This window comes from Anabrus simplex, chromosome 1 (genome assembly GCF_040414725.1).
Source record: "Anabrus simplex isolate iqAnaSimp1 chromosome 1, ASM4041472v1, whole genome shotgun sequence".
NCBI lineage: Eukaryota > Metazoa > Arthropoda > Insecta > Orthoptera > Tettigoniidae > Anabrus > Anabrus simplex.
In genome coordinates, this window is record NC_090265.1 from 902,935,787 (window position 1) to 902,960,060 (window position 24,274).

The following is a 24,274-nucleotide window of genomic DNA, read 5'->3' on the forward strand; positions in this document are numbered from 1 at the left end:
GTCATACTTGAAAGTCATACTGAAACATACACACGCCCACTATCTCGGTCATTTTTGACAATTTATTTTCTCACCTTCTCAACCCCTGTGCCGAAGGGGATGAAGTTGGACTTTAAAAATCCGGAATGTTACTATTCATCTCAGTAACCCGGAAAACTATGAATTCGGCAGTATATTCAATTATTTTTACATCTCACTCCCCCCTCCCCCACTCTAAAAAGAGCTACTTTGATTCTTAAAAAATCAGGAGTGTTAGTATTCATCTCAGCGACACCGATAACTATGGATTTGACACTATTTTCAATTATTTTTATGTTGCAATCCCCCTCGCCCCCCACCACAAAGGGGGATGAACTTGGACTTATAAAATATCCGGAGTCTCACTAATCATCTCAGCGACCCCAACAACTCTGGATTTGACACTATTTTCGATTATTTTTATGTATCACTCTCCCACCGCCCCCCCACCACGAAGAAGGTTGAATTTTGAAAAATCCCTGAGTGTCACTATTCATCTCAGCTACCCCAAAACGTATGGATTTGATGCTACTTTTGATGATTTTTATATCTCAGTCCCTTCTCCCCCCTGACCCTAAGGGTTTCTGGGGTGTATTACCCCCACGTGCTTTGTCTCCTGATACTAAAAATCTATTGTGTCACTATTCATCTCAGCGACCCTGAAAACTATGGATTCGACACTATTTTTATATATTACCCCCAACGCCACCACCCCGAATGGGGCTGAACTTGGACATTAAAAATTTCCAGAGTGTCACTATTCATTTCAGTGAGCCCGAAAAGTATGGATTCAACACTACTTTTGATGATTTTAATATCTCACCTCCTCGTTCCCCCACTCCCAAGGGTTCCTGGGCCATCTTACCCCCACGTGGTTTGTCTCCTGATACTAAAAATCCGGAGTGTACAATTCACCTTGGCGACTCCGAAAAGTATGTATTCGACATTATTTTCTTTTAATTTTATATATCAATCCCCCCTCGCCCCCACCCCAAAGGGGGCTGAACTTGGACTTTAAAAATATCTGGAATATCACTATCCATTTCAGCGACCCTGAAAAATATGGATTCGACACTATTTTCGTTAATTTGTATATCTGACCCCCGTCGTCGCCCCCCCCCCCCCCTCCACGGCTCTAATGGTTCCTGTGCTGTCTGACCCCACATGGTTTGTCTCCTGATACTAAAAATCCGGAGTGTACAATTCACCTCAGCAACCCCGAAAACTATGTATTTGACACTATTTTTCTTTAATTTTATATATCACTCCCTCCTCGCCCCCCACCCCAAAAGGGGGCTGAACTTGGACTTTAAAAAATCCAGAGTGTCACTATTCATCTCAGTGACACCGAAAAGTATGGATTTGACACTATTTTCGTTAATTTTATATCTGACCCCCTCGCCCCCCACTCGTAAGGGTTCCTGGGCTATCTTACCCCTACGTGGTTTGTCTCCTGATACTAAAAATCCGGTGTGTATAATTCAACCTCGACGACCCCGAAAACTATGTATTCAATACTATTTTCTTTTAATTTTATATATCATTCCCCCTTCGCCCCCTATCCAAAAGGGAGCTGACTTTGACTTTTTAAAAATCGGGAGTGTCACTATTCATCTCAGTGACCCCAAAAACTGTGGATTCGACACTTTTTTCAATTATTTTTATACCTTGCCCCCCCCCTGACCTCCCCACTCCTAAGGGAGCTACGGATGGCTTACCCCCACAGTGCTCGTCTCCTGATAGTAAGTCATAAGTGTACCAAGTTTGGTGGCTTTCACTATTCACTTTATCCTGCTCCTTAGCTGAATGGTACTCTTCGGTTCAGGGGGCCCCGGGTTCGATTCGCGGTCGGGTCAGAGATTTTAACCATAAATCCTCAACATTCCTGCAACTCACACACAACACTATCCTCCACTACAATAACATGGTAGATGACACACATCCTCGTCGGAGGGTCTGCCTTACAAGGGCTGTACAATGCTAGAAATAGCCACACGAAATTATTATTATTATTATTATTATTATTATTATTATTATTATTATTATTATTATTATTATTATTATTATTATTATTATTATTATTATTATTATTATTATTATTCACATTTCGATATCTGAAAGGATATTTTTTCAAGTCTGAAAATTATTGCTCTATATCACATGTTGGCCAAATGGTATTGAACGAATGTGTGTGAGTATCTTTGGTCCTGGTGTAAGCTATCCCATTTATGTTTACTTTAAGTGCCGTAAAATTCCCTGCCCATGCCTTGTTCGATTGTGCTGTTTCTAAGTTTATTAAAAGTTTCAACCGGCGGCTCGTGCCCTTGAGAAAAATATGCTGTAACTGGTTTCACAACATTTAACAGATTCGCATAATGACATTATTCAGCCAATGATTTGCTGCCTCTATTAGTGCTGCTCTTTCTCAACCACTGTACCAAAATCTCACTTGCGCCGAATACTACAAGGGAAGCATTTGGTTTGGATCAGACAGATTTCGATGAAACTTTGATGAATTGTCAATCTACCTGAAATTTATTGCTTATATTCACTTTGTCATAAAATCAACGACATTGTTATAATAAATTGCTAAAGAACAGCTGGGTGGTTTGCAGCTGTATTGACCTCGCATATGCACTGTAGAAATGCACTGATAGTTACATTTTAAAGAAATGCACTGATAGTTCTATTTTAAAGTTACATTAAACAGTGCGGTTTAGAGTGAAAATTAGATTTTGACAACAAGAACAGAATGTCTTGCTCGTCTAACCCATTTTACTAACATGTACAGTATATGAATATTTCAAAATATGAGGCTTTTAATACTTCTTTGCCATTTACAATTGAAGCTAAAATATGTAATATGAAATCCTTGTCATTTGTATATAAACTTGCATGCTATAAATAGTCTTACACTTTCGGATTCTTGTTGAGAGTCATTCATTTTGTCACAGTGCGGGTAACCTATATAACAACATCAATCATGCAGCGATGTTCTGATGTCTTAATTGATCATCCTACCATATTTCATAGAAATCGCTGCCATCTACACACCACGTTCCATTTAAAACTGGAGCAAAAATTTACTGTCAATAAATACTGGTACGAAAATATTATTTCACGGTAGAACGGTTATCACCATTGAGTCCCGGATGTCTTAGCTCATCATGTTACTAAGTTTCATTGCAATTTGTCCGGTCCAAATCAAACAACTCCCTTGTTAATTATATTCATTTATGAATATGGATAGAATTTTGTATTATTTCTATGTTTTGAAAGTTTGAAATTTAGACAGTTTATGCAACAGTATATAGGTATTGGTTGTGTATTATACACCGGCTGAGTTGGCCATGCAGTTAGGGGCGCGCGGCTGTGAGCTTACATCTGGGAGGTAGTGGGTTCAAGCCCCACTGTCGGCAACCCTGAATATAGTTTTCCGTGGTTTCCCATTTGCACACCAGGCAAATGCTGGGACTGTACCTTAATTAAGGCCACGGTCGCTTCCATCCCACTCCTAAACCTATCCCATCGTCGCCATAAGACCTACCTGTGTCGGTGCATTATATTATATGCAGAAACGCCCCTAGCTATGCACAGGTATGATCAATAAACTCTTCATATTCATGAAGAATGAAGTACGAAGCATGTTTAAAAAGTGTTTGAGTGACTTTCAATGACCGCGGAAAAGTATGCATTTGAATGTGGTTCCTAAATGTGATGATAAATACAATGTGACTTCTTACACAATATCTTGAAGGAAACTTACAAGAAAAGAAACCTTAAATCAGTTGTTCCCAAGCTGGGGTGCAAGTATACCAAGAGTACGAGCCACTACGTTTATGTAAGCCTAGAAAGAATTGAAATAATAACTGTAGTGATTATTGAATATTGATTAATACGAAAGGGATAGTTTGCAGAATAGGCTCCCAAGTGAAAGACAACTGAAGAAGAAGAAAAGGCTGTCAAGAACTATTCTAAATGAAAAAAATATAGGTGGGTGTTCCATTTCGCTTTTATTTGTTTGTTCTGCTCTTTTCTCCGTTTCATGTAAAAGATTTTCCATTTGCAGTTGCAAAACCTGTTTTTGCTCTGAAATTAGTTCTTCTGTTTTTTCGAGAACACACTGTCGCTTTTCAATCTTTTTCACTTGTAAATCTAACACTTGTATGATTAGCTGCCATCACTGGAGGCCCAGGTTCGATTCCCAGCTCTGCCACGAAATTTGAAAAGTGGTACGAGGGCTGGAATGGGGTCCACTCAGCCTCGGAAGGTAAACTGAGTAGAGGTGGGTTCGATTCCCACCTCAGCCATCCTGGAAGTGGTTTTCCGTGGTTTCCCACTTCTCCTCCAGGCAAATGCCGGGATGGTAGCTAACTTAAGGCCACGGCTGTTTCCTTCCCTCTTCCTTGTCTATCCCTTCCAATCTTCCCATCCCCCCCGCAAGGCCCCTGTTCAGCACAGCAGGTGAGGCCACCTGGGCGAGGTACTGGTCATACTCCCCAGTTGTATCCCCCGACCCAGAGTCTGAAGCTCCAGGACACTGCCCTCAAGGCGATAGAGGTGGGATCCCTCTCTGAGTCCGAGGGTGAACAGATTAAGAAGAAGAAGAAATCTAACATTTTCATCTGTTCCAACAAAACCACTTTTTGTAGCTCTCCGATTGTTAAATCACTCATCAGCTGACAGATACCAGAGCCAGTGTGCAAGAGTGTGCAAGACTCGTCTCAAGCGGAAGGAGACAAGTCTCGTTAGCGAGAAACAAACTTTATTCATATATATGACGAGTTCTGTCTCCAAAGTGACTTCCGTCTCGATCCTTCTTCGAGACTTGTCTCCGAGTTACATCTCATTTTTATTCATATCACCCAACACAAATATCTCTTAAGATGTTGCAGCTGTGAACAAAACTATACCATACATCAAACTGACAATCGTCGCCATAAGACCTATCTGTGTCGGTGCGACGTAAAGCCACTAGCAAACTGACAATCCCAAGGTAGGTTTGCCTCATTATACATTAGAAAGATCAGCTAGGATAAATCCAGGATACTTTCAGCCTTGAATTTTTCACTATCTAGTCAAGAGTGTTGGTGCAGGAAATGATGCTAGGCACATGAGTTTCAACAAGAAATGGTAGGAAACATTTCACTGGCTGGAATACAGTACTGAAGAGGATGCTACATTATGCTTTCCTTGCCACTGGTTGCTTTGAACAATAGTAGTTCAACTACTGGTTCAACCAAGGACACTTTCATTAAATCTGGACATTCTTAGTGTTGTAAGGCTGCAGAAGAGTTAAAAATATATGAAACAATCAAATGCCATACTTCAAGTGTTCTTGGTTGGAAGTATTTTGATGAAAATCCGTTGATTTACAACTAGATGAAGCAAAATAAGCTGCAATCCAAGAAAAAAGAAGAGGGAAAACAAGATGAAATGGAACAGAGTGCAGAAAGAGATTTGTTTCTGCAATGAAGGAAACAATCGATCTTAAATCTCCATTGGTAGGGTCATTGTCTCAACTTGACTTTGGTCAGTGCATGTTCCAACCGCAAGTCTAATCCCAATGATATCCAAGTTGTTATGGTATTGTGAAGTTAGCGTACAATTTCTTAGAAGGGAGTCCTAAAAGACATCTAGTAAAAAGTGTTGATATTAAGTTTAAAATGTTGAAATCACTTTCAAAAACTTACTGGGCATGTTGGTTGAAGGTTGTGTTTGCAGTACTAGCTCAGTTTGAAAACAATAGAAAAAATTAATGCAGATGATGATTGCATCAGGGTTTGGTGCAGTGGAGGACAACACTTCAATCTAGCGCAATCCTAAACCCCAGATGTTTCGATTTGGGATGCCATCCGTTATGATTCCTGATTACGGTGACACTTCAGAGATAAAGAGGTATTTTTACCTAATGCATAGATTTTCACAAAATTTTGTGGGAATGTCATTTGCATAAAAGTAGAGATATCACGAACATTTCTTTCATATACAATTAATAGTTTTTTCAAAATAAATTCTTTTGAAATTTTTAATTCCATTTTTTCATGAAATTTAATTAACATGTTAACGTAAATTTGTAATTAGGTAGATAATACTTCTTTTAAAAGCACTACATATCAATTTTTCTGTACGTAATTTATATAAGGAGATATATCGTATTAAGTTTGTGTCTTTTTACGTTCTAAAATTTTGGACTTAAAAATTCCTACTACTTGAAAAAATTCTGCAATAAAAAATTCAATATGCAGGTATCTTAATATAGCTGTGATACATATACTGTACAAATTTTGTTACATATGGCAGAATATTATGGGAGAAAAATGGGATTTAAATATGAAATTACAATTGATAAACAAAGCAATATTACAGTGATAAATTTTTTGAATTCAGTGAAATAACTTCATGACAAGAAAAAAAAAGAAACTCCATCTTTTCAATTTCAGTCATTAAAAATTTCACCAAAAATGACCAAAATATAGATTTTTATCTCCGGAGTGTCGCCTTAATTCACGTGTTTGTTGAAGGCACAGAAATAACACAGCAGTATATCAGTGAATTCTACAACCCCATTTCCTGTCTTTCTTTTACACAGTATACAAAATACTATTATACAATAAGATAATGCTCATAATATAATTTGCATCACCTAACACATTCTACAGGTGTGAACATTATTCCCTGGTCATCAAGGTAACTGAATTTGTGACCAATTAAAGACATCTGGTGTTAGATGAGGTTGTGTCTGTGCTTCTATCAATCACCTGCATAATCAATGGACAATCTACGTGTGCAGTTGCAGAAGGAGTGGTTTAATGTGTCTCATGGCACTATCTGGAAGCTCTATAACTAGCACATCAAACACAAACACACTACCACTTTGTATGGTAAGACTCAAAATGTAATAAAAACAACTGCTTGTCATGCAGTGTCAGCACTGTCTGAACTGAGTGACCTAGTACAGTACATACTAATAAACATGTGGAGCCAGAGGTACCATACTGCTTCAAAGTAAATCTAAAGCTATTATTAGCAAACTACAACTACTGAAAGAGGAGCATTTCATGCACCAAGTCTGGAAATGGACACAGTGTTCTCTGCAATGTTTATCATGACCCCCTGTGCATTATGTCATACACAGTCAACCATGGAATGAAGGTTTTAATTTGTTGCAGGAATAGTGAAAGAGAATGGGGGTGACACTGAACAATGTGTATAATCGGATATAGCTATGAAAGGAGGACCTACTTCATACTGATCGGTTACTGTGGATGCTATGTGACAGAAACACCACTGCTGGTTTGTAATATGATCTGCTAGCTTATGATGGTTTCATGAAATTTCAAGTAGAGAAAGAGGATGCTTTATTTCCCATGTCCATCAATGTATCTTTGGTCTCTTACAATACAGAAGGGTACTTCCAGCTATACGTGCTATGCAAAAGCAAAATGTGAAGCCATCTTTATAAAGGTCATAAGGGCCACTGAAGGAGTAACCTAGGGCAAGACAGACTAGTGAGTTCTATGCCCAGCTTCTTATGGCCCCAAGAATGACCCTGATACTTATTTCTGGTGCAGACTGATGAAGCACCAGGACCATGTAATTCTCTGAAATGGAGGTCTTGTTTCTAAATTTGCCTACTTTCTGATAGAGGATTGAATTCCATACTTCTGAGTGAACCAAGCATGTCTTGATCACTATGACTAGGGAGCTCCCAATAAGTGCTAATTAAGAAGATAATATTAGAATCTAAAAAATACAATTTCACAGAACAGCTTAATGAGATGGTAAGGAATGTAAGGCAAGTTAAACATATAGTACCTATATAGTTAAATTACATTAACATTATTCTTTAAATGACAGTGAATACTGATGATGATTTATTTATCTACCTATCTATCTAGTTATTATTGATTTAATTTATTTGTTTTAAGTGTGTAAGAATATTAATCCAACACTAATAGCAGTATATAGGAATTTCTTCAAATAAAAAGTATTTTATGGTCAAAATCAGCTGTAAATTTTTTTACTGCTGAGGAAACAAGCATTCTAAGTGAACTTGCCTCTTTCTCTTCGGGTGACTGGTAGTTCAGGAGCAGATACTGCCCCGTCACTGTCCTCTTGGTCTAACAAGCTACCTCCAACAGATGCTCCTGTACTGCCTCTGGCTTCCCTTTCAAAGCGCACCACATGATGTCTTCCCTGTTGACTCCTACCTCGATGATCTCGTGGCAGGGAATTGGAGCGTAGTGTACCACCTGAAGGGGTACTTAAGCCAGTAGTGGCAGTCCCGCTGCCTATGTGTGGCGATCGAGATAATGTAGGGGTACGAGATGCAGCTGGGGGAGTACGATGATGATAGTAATAATAGGAAGAACGAGGGGATGAGGTGCAAGTGGCTTCCGTGTCAGACGCATAGTCGAGCGAGGGCCGGTGCCTGCGTGCAAGAGTTCCGCCCAGCGGTTGTCGTTGTGCAGATACGTCCCTGTACCGAGAGCCGTACTTAAGACTTGAACGTAACATTGTGTGAGATGTGCCACCAGTACCATAGTCATATTCCACTCGCGGCAAATGCTGGTCACTTCCAGATCGGGGCATTGCACGTCTTGCTCCATATGCTTGCTGTTGTTGCTGCCGTAGTGAAGTGGGCTGTGGACCAGCAGACATTCTCCTTGAACTAGTTGTGCCAGTGGGTGGGCCTGTATAGAACGCATGAACCTGCACAGAAACATGTAATCTCATATTAGAGAATTGAAAAAGCTCCATATATAGTAAATGTAAACATTTTAAGCTGGAGAATAAAACTATAATGTACATTTATCCAGATGAGCCACTATTTTTCAGTGATGACCTAGATGGATAGATATTCTTTACATCTGCATGTCTTAACTGCTAGTTTCTGTGAATTCCTGTGAACAATCATTTCACAAGCCCTGGATTCTGTCCCTAGACTCCTCAAGCAATCAAACACAGTATCCTTCATAACCATACATCATTCTTTCCACAAAATCAATCACATTTTAAAACAGGCATTTAACTTTCACTCATCATCACCTTATACCCATGATCTTATGAAATCCTCAAAGTCACATTCAGGCACCAACCAAATCTCAAAAATATTTTCATCCACAATGTACCACACCAACCTTCACCTCCTGCTTTTTCTCCTCTGAACACAACTGTTGCAAGACTTTCCATCTTATATACCCAGAAACACTTTCACCAGCAGATCCACTGTCAAAATGTTCTATCCCATACAAGATCATCATGACTGCATTTGATCCAACAATATCTACCAGCTTCAGTGCAGTTCTGCTTAACTTTCAACATTGGAGGTAACTACTAACATTCTATCCAAATGAACTTGTGGCTACTGCTATACCTGTAAGACTCATAACATGGATCTTGTTATCCCCATTCACTCCTGGCACCATCAAACCACGTTTGATGACTGTTTCAGAGTTGAAGTCCTCAACATTAGATAACCACACCTTTTCTCCATTCTCTTGTCTCACCTATCTCCTCCTCTCCCTTTAACTTGCAACATCATCTACTTTTCAGCAATGATCACCACCATTCTTATTCTACTGTATCCTCCACCGACAAAGGCTGCAAACTGTACTCTTATATGGTAAGTCTCTACTCTCCATCTGTTTTTTTTATGCATGTACATTTTGCTTCTATCAGCTGATCATTTAAAGTTTACTCTAGTATATCAGCTAATAATAATTTGGTGCGGCTATTGCCAGCCTGCTGCAGTCCTTGTTAGGTAGACTCTCCAATGAGGGTGGGTGGCATCTTCCATGTATAGGAAACTACGTGTTACTCTGGTGGAGGATGGTATTGTGTGTGGTGTGTGACTTGCAGAGATGTTGGGGACAGCACAAACACCCAGTCCCCGGGCCAAGGGAATTAACCATTTAAGAATAAAATCCCTGACCTGGTTGGGAGTTGAATCTGGACCCTCTGAACTGAAGGCCACTACACTAATCTTTCAACCAAGTAGCAGGAGAGTATATCAGCCATAGAACTAGTATTAGCAACTACAGAAAAATATTTAAAAATCTACTAATAGACATTGTATTTCAAAATCCTACATGCTGATTCAGTGGTCAATTTTCTCTTGAATTTATTTATAGTTAAGGCAATCTGCCCTCTTTATCATCATTTGTTAAAATATAAACATTTTTACACAATAAGAATCACTGCAGCAGTAGTGATTTTGATTTATTTATATTTATATTTAGGGGTGTACAGTAAAAGTTATTTATATATAAGGACTATAGTTTTGTCCTCAGCTACAGAAATGACTTGTTTTGCATTTTTGAAGTTAAGTGGATTTTGGTTGAATCTTCCTACTGTCAAAATTAGTGGAACATGTTTTATCATCTAGATACTTTCACGAGTAAGCTGAAATATGGCCCTGTCTATTATAAAAAATTTTGGTACTAGAGGTAAAAAAGGAACTGGAGGCTCAAATTTCCTATCTTACAGCCATTTCATTTTAGTTTTCCTGATATTTCAAAGCAAACAGTCAGAGATGTTCTTAATTATGGTGCTGAAGTATATTACCAAGAGGAAATATAATTACATTCTAACAAATACAGATGCTTCCATTTCCTTCTTTTGAAAGAGGTGTTACCTTGGATTCTCTTGACTGCGAGAGGTGGATCTCTTTCCATTGAATTTAAACTTAAGGTAAGATCAGTAATAGTGACGTCAGACATGCTGGAGGTGAAATACTTAAGGTAGACACAATTTATTTAAGCTATTTGTTAACATTTTATGCTACTGAAAATACAGTGAACTTCACCTTTTCAGCGAGGGATTCGAGTGTCTTGGGGTAGTTCCGGTCGTAGGGTTGAAAATGCTGTGGAGTGGATGACGGTTTGGGTTGCTCTGTTATGACTGGTGGTGGTGGAGGTTGGTACGACCAAGATGCCGTGGCAGAAGGTCGATCCCCAGAATGCTCAGGCCGTGAGTTATAGTACAGGTCAGCTAGACCCAGACCATTGGTAGTTGCATCCCCGTTGCTGTCCATACCCAGGTCCTGCGTGGAGCCCAGTCCCGTGAGCCCCAGACCTAGACGTGACCTGGAACGTACGCGAAGAGGTTCCATACTGAAGATAGTACGGAACAGTTTATCGTGTACAGTAACAGTTTGTGCTTTATAATGGGATGAACAGGAACATAGATTTCAAATAACAGACATCCAAATTAAAAGAAACAGCTTTGATAAATCATTTACTAAAGCAAAAGAAACATACTGTAACATGGAATTATAAGCATACTTCTCTATTACAGCCTCACTGCTATTTACATAAGTTTTCTTTCCCTGTACTGTTGGTAGTGTTGTAGAGTGAGGATAAAAAAATACACACAGACAAACAATAAACAGAATTGTTTAAGAACACAAGGAAAGAACTTTCTTATTTCTTAATTATGCCTGCATGCCTCATTTCATCACATTATGGAGGATGTGGAACTAGTTCAGTACTCAATCATCGCACAAGATCACAAATTCTTAATACTCCTGTAACTTAATTTAAAAAGAAAGTTATTGTAATAACATTCTACATTCAATCTACATTTTCTAGACTATTCTTCTTCAAGCTATATAGTTTGCAATATTGGAATGATTGACAGGAAGAGCTAACAACACAGTCAAGGCTATCATGATGTTCAGGAATATTAGAATGTTACAATAAAGAGAACAATAAAATATTTTGACAATATATTTTCTGTGTGAACAGAGACTAATTCAATTGTTTTGTACAAAAACAACTACAAGAAATAAAAATCATCTTTTGACTGTCTTACACAATTAAAAAGTGGGTTATATTCTATCCAGTTCAATATTACTATTCAATCTTTAGGAATGATACACTTTTACAAGAGAAGATTATAGCGATAAACTATAAAGAGATTTTTTCTTAACTAAGTTTTTACATTTTTCATTTTATTACCTTATTAGATAAGTACTGATGATGACCCAAAAGGGTCAAAACATATATGCTATTAGATAATACTGTATTTTGTATCAGTTCTAAAGATTGAATTGAACTACTTAACTAGATGGAATAAAACCCGCTTTTTAACTGTACAAAAACAACTGACAAAGAATTTACAGATTTGTTTTTAGCAAGCTTTCATTTTGTACCTTGAAGGGGTATGGCAGGCCTCCTAGAAGATAATGTCCTCTCTCAGACCAAGGAGATTTGTAGAGGTGATTTGAGGTGCAGAGAAGGTGAGGGGGCAGTGGCCATGTTCTATAAAACGATCTGTCCCATCACTTGCCTTAGTCTAGGACAATGGGAAACAACAGAAAACCATTCTCAGGACAGCCAATGGTCGGGACCAGCCTCTGCCTCCTAAATTTAGAGCTACAAACCTGCCAAAACAAGCTGTTGCTAAGAAAAAGCCTACTCTACTCGCTCATAAAAATTTCCTATTCTGCGACATACATGGAATATCTTTAGTGTCCTTGCATCAGTAAGTCATACTTGCTTTTCTGTTTTTTTTTATTTATCTGAAAAATTACTTGCTCCCTTGAAGGTCAACTAGCCATTTTTTTTTTTTGCTAGGGGCTTTACATCGCACCGACACAGATAGGTCTTATGGCGACGATGGGATAGGAAAGGCCTAGGAGTTGGAAGGAAGCGGCCGTGGCCTTAATTAAGGTACAGCCCCAGCATTTGCCTGGTGTGAAAATGGGAAACCATGGAAAACCATCTTCAGGGCTGCCGATAGTGGGATTCGAACCTACTATCTCCCAGATGCAAGCTCACAGCCGCGCGCCTCCGCCATTAACCCTTGGCCAAACCTTAAAAAAAGCCAGTGTAGCTCTGGCAACCACACAAAGACTGGTATAGGCCTAAGCTAAAAAAGATCTTTTTATACACATATAGTAGCAGGAACTTTGTTAAATATCTTGTGATTACCAACACCATTTCAACATGCTGACTAACTTTGCCTTCAGTTTGTATCTATGTTCTCTCAATTCCTAAACCAGAGTGAGGGTCAGAATTAAAGCAACTAGGCACTCTAATAATTTTGTGTTGCCATTGCTAGTCTGGTGCAATCCTTACAAGGCAGACCCTCGGGTGGTGGGTGGTGTCTGCCACGTACAGGAAACTGCATGTTTGTGCGATGTGCGAACTGCAGGAATATTGGAGACATCACAAACACCCAATTCCTGAGCTGAAGAAATTAAACGTTTAAGGTTAAAATCCCTCAACTTTGGTGGGTATCGAACCTGGGGCCCCGAGGATTGAAGGCAAAGACACTGACCAAACTCTCCTTTCTGAAATCAGGGGTGGATTTAAAGGGGTAGGTATCCAACTTCTCTGATATAATTTAAGAAAAGACTAGGTAAACAGTTGCTAGGGAATCTGCTACTTGGGAAATCAATGGTGATTGATTGATTGATTGATTGATCGATCGATCAATCGATCTCAACGATATCGGTCATCTGTTCTGGGTGGAAATCCTCATGACGACCACCATCCACTTTTGGAAGCACTTTCAGGAACTAGACATTGTATGAAATCTCCACTCGACGTTCCTCAGGGACCAAATCCTGAAGGCCTCGGGATTCTGCAGCAAACACATCCTTTCACGCACATGGCTCAAACTTGCCTGTGCTCTTGGTTTGATTAAAACAGTAGACCCATCCACGCTTCAAAAGGGATTATTTCCACCCAATGCGGCAATTGGGCAGCTGTTTTCTGTCCAGCTTCCCCGTTTTGCTCCGTGTTGTTCGGGACTGTCAGTCGACTTTTAATGCTGGAACTCTTCAATAATCATCAAAATTGCCTGTTGACATACTCTGTTCAATTATCAGATTGCAGGAGCTTCATCTTCTTATTGAACTGTGTCTCAGTCATGGTTTTGAAGGCCCGGAATTCGTCAAGTACTTCACAATGTGTAGAGTCATTGCATCAATGAATGTAATAAAGTATCTGGCATGACAATTTGGTTGAACCTTCACATATCTATTCATCAGGAGCAGTTTTCCTTTGAGACAATTTTGAAAATGGCTGACATCTCATTTTCCCCTGAAAACAAACCTCACATTCGATGACTGAGTTAATGTCACTAATTTCAAGTCCTTGCACAGTGTGGTTTCTCACTGCTTCTCGAAAATCTTTGACGTTCAGTTGTCCCATCTTCCTGTGCCAGTCCACCTAAGATTTTTTGTGTTCACTGCTTGCCAGAGCAGTTTTCTCCGGCTTGATCACGTGTGAATTACTCACAAAGTATTGTCCGTCGACACATGCTGAACTACACTGTTGTCCTTTCTGTTGATAACTTCAGTCTTGTGTTCACTGAATGTCATACGATGACCCTTGTGAACAATCTTCCCAAGCGACAGAAGATTAGTTAGTAAATCTGGCATGTGCAGGACATTTTTCAACTGTCATATCGCGTTCGTTCACTTGTGTCACCAACTGTGCAATATCTTTGGCACTGATTTTCGTGGAGCTGGAGTTTGCCAAGTTCAATGATTCACAAATGTCCAATTCAATAAAACTGTCAAGGTCCTTGGTTACGTGTGTGGTACACCCACTATCCAAACACCGCCGTTTCTTGTCTGTCGAATGAGCCAGTGAAACATTTGCTCCATGACACACATTTCAAACTGGTGCGGTGTATAACGTCGTGTTTTTCTCTCAAGTTTTCGTTCTGATCACTTTTCATATTCGATCAACAATTCACTGCTTTGTGACCCAGCTTTTTGAACCATGCATATTCAATTTACCTGATTTGGCATAGTTCCAACTGTTGTTATTGATCTTTCTCTGCACCAACATTGCATTCTGCACGAGTCTGTTGATTACTTGATCGTGCATCACTTTCTTCAGCTATTTTTATGTGCAATGTTTCAAGATTCAGGAGTTTGTCATGTGACTTGATTGCAATACCAAAACTATCAAAACTTGCCAGTAAACAATCAATCAATCAATCAATACTGATCTGCATTTAGGGCAGTCACCCAGGTGGCAGTTTCCCTATCTGTTGTTTCTTTTCTTAAATGATTTCAATGACATTGGAAATTTATTGAACATCTCCCTTGGTAAGTTATTCCAATCCCTAACTCCCCTTCCTATAAATTAATATTTGCCCCAATTTGTCCTCTTGTATTCCAACTTTATCTTCATATTGTGATCTTTCCTACTTTTAAGACGCCACTCAAACTTATTAGTCTACTAACGCCACTCCACGCCATTTCTCCGCCGACAGCTTGGAACATACCACTCAGTCGAGCAGCTCGTCTCCTTTCTCCCAGTTCTTCCCCGCCCAAACTTTGCAATATTTTTGTAACGCTACACTTTTGTTGGAAATCACCCAGAACAAATTAAGCTGCTTTTCTTTGGATTTTTTCCAGTTCTTGAATCAAGTAATCCTGGTGAGAGTCCCATACACTGGAACCATACTCTAGTTGTGGTCTTACAAGAGACTTACAAGCGTTCTCCTTTACATCCTTGCTACAACCCCTACACACCCTCATAACCATGTGTATCCTTTATTTACAATCCCATTTATGTGATTACTCTAATGAAGATCTTTCCTTATATTAACACCCAGATACTTACAATGATCCCCAAAAGGAACTTTCACCCCATCAACGCAGTAATTAAAACTCAGAGTACATTTCCTATTTGTGAAACTTACAACCTGACTAACCCCGTTTATCATCATGCCATTGCCTACTGTCCATCTCACAACATTATCGAGGTCATTTTGCAGTTGCTCACAATCTTGTAACTTATTTATTACTCTATAGAGAATAACATCATCCGCAAAAAGCCTTACCTCTGATTCCACTCCTTTACTCAAATCATTTATATATATAAGGAGACATAAAGGTCCAATAATACTGCCTTGAGGAACTCCTCTCTTCATTATTACAGGGTCAGATAAAGCTTCGCCTACTCTAATTCTCTGAGATCTATTTTCTAGAAATACAGCAACCCATTCAGTCACTCTTTTGTCTAGTCCAATTGCACTCATTTTTGCCAGTAGTCTCCCATGATCCACCCTATCAAATTCTTTAGACAGGTCAATCGCAATACAGTTCATTTCATCTCCAGAATCCAAGATATCTGCTATATCTTGCTGGAATCCTACAAGTTGAGCTCAAGTGGAATAACCTTTCCTAAAACCGAATTGCCTTCTATTGAACCAGTTATTAATTTTGCAAACATGTCTAATGTAATCAGAAAGAATGCCTTCCCAAAGCTTACATGCAACGCATGTCAAACTTACTCGCCTGAAATTTTCAACTTTATGTCTATCACCCCTTTCTTTATACACAGGAGCTACTATAGCAACTCTCCATTCATTTGGTATAGCTCCTTCAACCAAAGAATAACACTAGCCAACATGATTTTGCGGTAAAATAGAAAATATGTAATTCTTATGGAAATTGCTGCCCTGATTCCGAAAATGATGCTACTTTTTTTCCCATCACGTCTAGTTTTGACGCAATTTGGTATTTTAGTATCTGCATGAATTTGTAAGATGTAATGTTGAGAGATGTTCTCGTACAACGTTTTTTAGAATACAATTATGTGGTTTGATTTTTTGTTGTTTGCATATTATTGTAGGTTTATTGCTGTCTAAATGTTCATTTTGTAGTTGGTGGTTTCCTGGTAAATTCATAACAAACTCCCCCAGATACGCAACAGACCGCGAGGTATGTAGGATTGAAGACAGGACAGTTGAGCGTTTGTCTTTCATCTTAGAACACTTGAATAAACAGACGTGTTAAAGGCCCCAGCCCTTATGCAATGTTTACGATGGACTGATAAAGCAGTTTCCTTGCACACTCCACAAAAATGTCTGAAACCTACGAGACCTTAAAGTTGGTGCTTGAAAAAATTAAATATCACGAGCATGGGTGGCAAATTTGCGGTGATTTGAAGATCATTGGATTGTTGCTGGGACAACAAAAAGACTATACAAAATTTCCCTGTTTCCTATGCGAATGGGATAGCGGGGCACAGAATAAACATTGAAATACAGTGAATTGGCCAGAAAGGAAACAACTACAACCAGGATCCAAACATGTTTTGAATGTAAGTCTTATTGACCGTGAAAAAATTCTACTTCCACCCTTGCACATCAAATTAGGATTGATGAAACAGTATGTCAAAGCATTAGATAAAAGTAGCCTATGCTTCCAATATTTATCCACTAAATTTCCCTCATTATCAGATGCAAAAATCAAAGAAGGCGTATTTGATGGACCACACATTCGTAAACTGATGAAGGATAAAAATTTCACAGACATGATGACCAAAATTGAGAAAGAGGCATGGAACGCATTCAAAGATGTAGTGGCTAAATTCCTTGGCAACATTAAGGACCCTCAATACAAAGAAATTGTAAGAAAAATGTTGGTAAAGTTTAAGGAACTCGGTTGTAATATGAGCCTTAAACTTCATTTCTTAGCTTTGCATCTGGATTATTTCCCTCCAAATTTAGGAGCTGTCAGTGAAGAACAAGGTGAAAGGTTTCACCAGGATCTCTAAGATGCAGAATGACGCTATCAGGGACGTTGGGATGTGAATATGATGGCCGATTACTGTTGGTTGATTGCACGAGACGACCCTTCTAGAGATCATTCAAGAACTTCAAAAACCCGGAAATTCCACGGAAAACGGGAAAAGACGTAGGTGTGAATCTAACCTGCACATAATGTAACAAAACTATGTATGTTTAACCATGTCATTTTTATTCAAGGTACGGTTATATTAATTTAAAAGGAACTGTACGGCCGAAACTAAATAGGCGTTTTATGCTTCAGTTTCACAAATTTCAGTATACATTAAAAATATAATGCAAACCATCTACTTGCTTACAAGGCAAAATTTATGTGTATTTAATGCATGCAAAATATGATTACGTTTTGCAAGCTGAAATTTACATTAATATATCAAATTTAATCAATACTAAGTATCAACAATTTTATGTAAGAACAAAATAACATTTTGTAAAATTGGCATTAAACCAGATGTGATATGGCAAAACTAATTTTTCCCCCAAATTCTGCGTTAAGAAATTCATAAAACCCACCTATTTTCCTTTTTACCGCACAAAAAAAAAGTTGTTTTTTGCAGGCTAGTGTAATCAAATAAGTACTTCAGATATGGTACTATATCCCAAACCATTGTCTTTAGTATATCCCCAAATATCTTATAAATTCCTGCCGCTTTTCTAGTTTTCAACTTTTGTATCTTATTGTAAATATCTTGTTATCATATGTAAATTTTAATACTTCTTTAGGATTAGTCTCCTCCTCTATCTGGATATTATCCTTGTAACCAACAATCTTTACATACTGCTGACGGAATACTTCTGCCTTTTGAAGATCCTGACATACACACTCTTCTTGTTCATTAATTATTACTGGAATGTCCTTCTTGGAACCTGTTTCTGCCTTAAAATACCTATACATACCCTTCCATTTTTTACTAAAATTTGTATGACTGCCAATTATGCTTGCCATCATGTTATCCTTAGCTGTCTTCTTTGCTAGATTCAATTTCCTAGTAAGTTCCTTCAATTTCTCCTTATTTCCACAGCCATTTCTATTTCTTTCCAATCTGCACCTCCTTCTTAATCTCTTTATTTCTCTATTATAATAAGGTGAGTCTTTATTATTCCTTACCACCTTTAAAGGTACAAACCTGTTTTTACATTCCTCAACAATTTCTTTAAACCCATGCCAGAATCTGTTTACATTCTTATTTACCATTTTCCACCGATCATAATTACTTTTAAAAAACTGCTTCATGCCTGCTTTATCAGCTGTATGGTACTGCCTAATAGCCCTACTTTTGAAACCTTCCTTTCTATCACATTTACTTTTAACTATGACAAAAACAGCTTCATGATCACTAATGCCATCTATTACTTGGGTTTCTCTATAGAGCTCATCTGGTTTTATCAGCACCACGTCCAGGATATTTTTCCCTCTAGTTGGTTCCATCACTTTCTGAATCAGCTGTCCTTCCCATATTATACATAGTTTATTTGCCATTTGTTGGTCATGTTTTCTGTCGTTTGCATTTCCTTCCCAATTGACATTTGGTAAATTAAGATCTCCCGCTACAATCTCATTCCTTTCCATGTCATTTCCCACATAGCTGATTATCTTATCAAATAACCGTGTCACTGCTAACTTTTTCCAGTCTGTACACTCCAAAGGCATCAAGTTGCCTATTATCTTTAGAAATGAGCCTTACACCTAGAATTTCATGTTTCTCATCTTTAACTTTTTTGTAGCTTACAAATTCTTCTTTCACCAGAATGAATACTCCCCCTCCCACCATTCCTATCCTATCTCTACGATACACACTCCAGTTCCATGAGAAAATTTCTACATCCATTATATCATTTCTCGGCCATGATTCAACTCCTATTACTATATCTGGTAAATATATATCTATTTAATTACTTAATTCTATTCCTTTCTTTACAATATTTCTACAGTTCAACACTAACATTTTTATGTCATCTATATTTGACTTCCAGATCTCTGTACCCTCATCACCGCTCCGTAGACAACCCCGTTTCCCTGAATGTACCTCCCTATTACCCTTCTAAACAAATTTCCTAACTTATATGTACCACTGCGGATTAAGTGAAGTCCATCTGAGCGCAGATCCCTATCTCCTACCCACCCATTAGGGTCTAGAAATATAACTCCCAGTTTCCCACATACCCACTCCATAGTCTTATTTAAATCCCCACTGATAACAAACTTTGCTTCCTTAAAATTCACCCTGCTGCATTTACCAGATCCCACACATCGCCCAACTATGTTGGTACTTATATTAGCTTGCCTTACGTTGTTGGTACCAACGTGAAAAACTGTACAGTAACAGTATCGACAGAAGGCGGTTGTTTATCGGCACTTCCATATTGCCGAGTCGGTCAACAGCATCGAAGAATCTTCGCAGATGATCATGAACATCGTCGCCCTCATTCATGTGTTGAAGCAGTATTTGTTTCAGCAGGTTAGCTTTTCTTGCAGTGTCTTTGTATTTTGTTCACATTTTCCAAATATTGCCGAAGTTCTCTCGACGTTGCATATTCCTCCACCTGTTTCAACTTGGTTGAAGAGATTCCCAGAAGTACATCTGACATCGCCTTACTATCTCTTGATTCCCATGCCATCACTGTGGCTGCATTCTCTGCATTTGCCATGGGCTTTACTTTTGCACCACTTATGTAGGTCCATGCATAATTTTTTATGAGTGATGCTTTCATATGGATTTTTCATGTATCAAAATTGTCTTTTGAAAGCATTTTGATGTGCATTATCATGGACAATGCCATTTCTTGTTCTTTCTTGCCACGTTAAGGAATGTTCCAGAACAACGTATCAGCACTTAATGAGTCTTTCTATAATTTTACTTCCCCATGAGCGACTCTGAGCCAATAACCTATTAATAAGGCTGTGGATTACGATATGAAATACAATGTCCGTTACTTTAGAGGGCAGGTTTATTGAATACGAAATTTGAACAAGTTTAATACAATGAGACCGTCTGAATAAGTCAAGTGACCGGTGCAGATTGAACTGAACAAAAGATGGCTGCTCATAACTAAAGAGAAAACACGAAAGACTACTTGGTGGTGACTCTTAGAGGGTGGCTCAATTTGAATCATATTTAACACTTTGAGTGTTTGAAAAGTTTTCATTAACATTTTCGCATTAGCGATGAAGACGTTAACATGCAATTTAAATATTAAATTAGCATAGAATGATTACGATAACATGTTTTTATTCATATCCATTGAACTAAACCTGGTAGAAAAAGAAGTTGTAATTTTTAGATTCAGTACATTGGTATCCATTGGAATCAGCTATTTAATCTCTGGAGACTTGAAAGGAGAATGTTACTTTTTGTAATTTAACCACAGACTAGCACAAAAATTTAAAGTAGGCTAAGTATTCAAAATATATCCTGTTATGAGTGCAGAGTTTTCTTGGCTTTCAATAGCAATTTTTAAGAAAATTAATTAATTTTATTCAAGTTATTATGAAGTAGTCTGCTACAACATTGTTTAGAGCTAGAGCCCTGTGGTTGTCTTCCTTGTTTCTTGGAATATGAGCATCTTGTGAATGTCTAAAGTTTCTAATATAATTCAAGACAATGAGAAATAGTTTGCTCAAGAATCAATGGATGTCCTCTCAGTGGTACAATGAAATATGTCTATATATATATATAAAATACGAGTTTTGTCTGTACATTGCTCAGAATTTATAAAGAATGGTATTTCTGTATCAGTTGTGTCCACAGTAACAAAGAAATGCACTTTTTATTTTTCCGTCCTTTTTGTCTGTCTGTATGTATATACACGCATCACGAAAAAACGGCTGAAGAGAATTTAATGAAAATTGGTATGCAAAGTCGGAGAATAAGTCACTACAATCTAGGCTATAAATAATTTTGTTCACGCTGACTGAAATAGTAGTTTAGGGGAAAGCCTAAAATTTAATTCTCAAATATTTATGTTGTTAGTGGTTGTACCTTAATGAAAATCGGTATGCAAAGTTGGGGAATAAGTCACTATAATGTAAGCTATAAATAATTTGATTCATGCTGAGTGAAATGATAGTTTAGGGGAAGGCCTAAAATTTAATTCTGAAATATTTATGTTATTAATGGCCGTATCTTAACGAAAATCGACAGGTGAAGTCGGGGAATAAGTCGCTACAATCTAGGCTACAAATAATTGTATTCACGCTGAGAAAAAAATAGTTTAGGGGAAGGACTAAAATGGAATTCCCAAATATTTATGTTACGTATTAGTGGTCCTATCTTAATGAAAATCGGTATGCAAAGTTGGGGAAGAAGTCGCTATAATCTAGGCCATAAATCATTTTATTCACGCTGAGTGAAATGGTAGTTTAGGGGAAGGCCTACAATTTAATTACCAAATAATTATGCCATTAGTGGTTGTATCGATAAATACTACATAACTAAAGTCATATAGTATTAAATTTCCGATAATTTATTTGTTACTGTACCGACCATGACCACAGAGATATTCATGAATGTGGATTTTTGTTACTAAGTCCATATCAGCACCGAGTCACGAGAAAATGGGTAATCAGGATTTAATGAAAATCGGTATGTCAAGTCGGAGAATAAGGAACTACAATCTACACTATAAATCATTTTATAAGACGCCCTAATATCACAGAGTCGAAAGAAAACTAAATGTGAAGGTCTACAATATAGAAAACTCATAAAATTGATCAACAATAACATTGTTTATTGTGATGTGCTTTGTGTCTTCTGTTGCCACTTACCTCCGATAGATAGATATATAGGAATACTGCTGCATACCGAGTACTTTTTTAAAATTTAAATACTTCGCACCGACACAGATAGGTCTTATGACTATGGGATAAGAAAGGGCTAGGTGTGAAAATGGGAAATCACGGAATACCATCTTCAGGGCTGTCGACAGTGGGATTCGAATCCACCATCTCCGGGATGCAGGTTCACAGCTGCGTGCCCCTAACCACATAGCCATCTCGCCTGATCGTACCAAGTGTAACAGTCTGCCTGAATATTGGCGGGGAGTAGCTGGGGAGTTAGATAACTTCCTTCTTTAGCATGCCATTCCTCTGGTTCATAATTTTTCTAATTCTACTAGTACATAACAATTGGTTCATCATAGCATTTGAGTAATTCAATCCCCACTCTGAGGCATTGATTGGAATGAGCAGTGTGCATATTTAACGGAATAATGGCAGATGAGTGTTCACAGCTGTCTGCGGCCTGGTCATTCCAGTTCTGTACCTTTGGACTGTCAGATCGGCACCGTAGTACTATTTTTTAAAAGTGAAAAAATGTGCGATTTCATTTGATTGAGTATGTATTTTGATAACATTGTTTTGAATCACTACTTTCCTACTGACGTTTCTGTAATGACCTATGTTGACTTCAGTTAGGAAAGCCACAAAGTCAGTCTTTCTAAGAATCCCGTAGCGAAGCACGGGTACATCAGCTAGTTTGCTATAAAACTTATCCTGAATCCTGGTCATGAACAAAGGGTCAGGGAAATAGTGATGGAAACATTTGTGCGTCCACTGCTGGTAAATAACCGTAAGGTGCTCCGTTACTCGTGTTGAGAAAATTCTGAAATTTTTATATGTCATGCAGCAGTGGGATGATCCTAATATATCTACTGTAACTGGTAAGATTTTATATATTTTACATTTCTAGATGTTAAGCCAAGCTCAAATGTAAAAGGTTAGTTTCTGTAGGAGCATTATCTTCTCAATTAGTAACATGTTAAGAATTATTTATCATTTTATATCTGTGTTACGGATGAACTCTCATTTAACCAACATGTGCTCTGGGTGTGGTAAATGCTGCCATCTGCAATGTTGCTGTAAACGCATTTCTCGTGGCACAGAGCAGGCAGTATACCGAGTGTACCAAAACCTGATGGCAAAAATTTAGGAATGGATTCCTCATATAGAGAGAAGAAAAACAGGTTATGACAACATGGGTCCGGAAACGTATACTTACAGATTTATTCACACTTTTTGACACAAAATAATTTTAGTAATAATTTACATGTCCTCATACAATCATCCAATCGTCTCATCGACGGAGGTTCGCCATTAACATCTGGGCAGGCATTGTTGGCGATTCCTTGTTGGGACCCTACGTTCTTCTGAATAGGCTTACTGGACAGAACTACACGAATTTCTTGCGTACTGCATTGCCTGATTACTTGGAAGACGTGCGACTTGCATCCCGTCGACAAATGCTTTTCATGCATGATGGTGCTCCCGCACATTTCAGTCTGCTGCCCGCAGGTACCTGAATACCCATTTTCCTGAGCGCTGATATGTAGAGGAGGATCAATTGCTTGGCCACCACCACGCTCTCCTGACTTGAACCACCTGGACTTTTACCTGTGGGGGGCACGTTAAGCCTTTCGTGTATGCGACTCCTGTTCCTGATGAAGCAACATTATGTGAGCGCATTGTGAAAACCTTTCAGGCACTACACACTACACCAGGCATTTTTGATCGCGTGCATAACTCCATGCGACGACGAGCAGAGGCTTGTATTTAAGCTGAAGGTCGTCACTTTGAACATGCTCAAAGTGTTTCAGCTGCCGTTACAGACGTACGGTGTAAATGTACAAAAGTCTGAATAAATCTGTAAGTATACGTTTCTGGACCCATGTTGCCATAACCTTTTTTTCCTCTCTC

The 24,274-nt window shown here is 38.4% G+C and overlaps 1 protein-coding gene across 1 annotated transcript in view; it reads right to left on the reverse strand.

Moving 5' to 3' along the window:
* Positions 1-24,274, reverse strand: part of RhoGAP100F (Rho GTPase activating protein at 100F) — a 660,953-nt gene that overhangs the window by 105,838 nt on the left and 530,841 nt on the right. Inside the window, exons 6-7 of the mRNA XM_067148290.2 lie at positions 10,829-11,108; positions 8,079-8,733 (exon numbers count right to left, since the gene is read on the reverse strand). Of these exons, the coding sequence (XP_067004391.1) occupies positions 8,079-8,733; positions 10,829-11,108 (935 nt within the window). The remainder of the gene's footprint in view (positions 1-8,078; positions 8,734-10,828; positions 11,109-24,274) is intronic.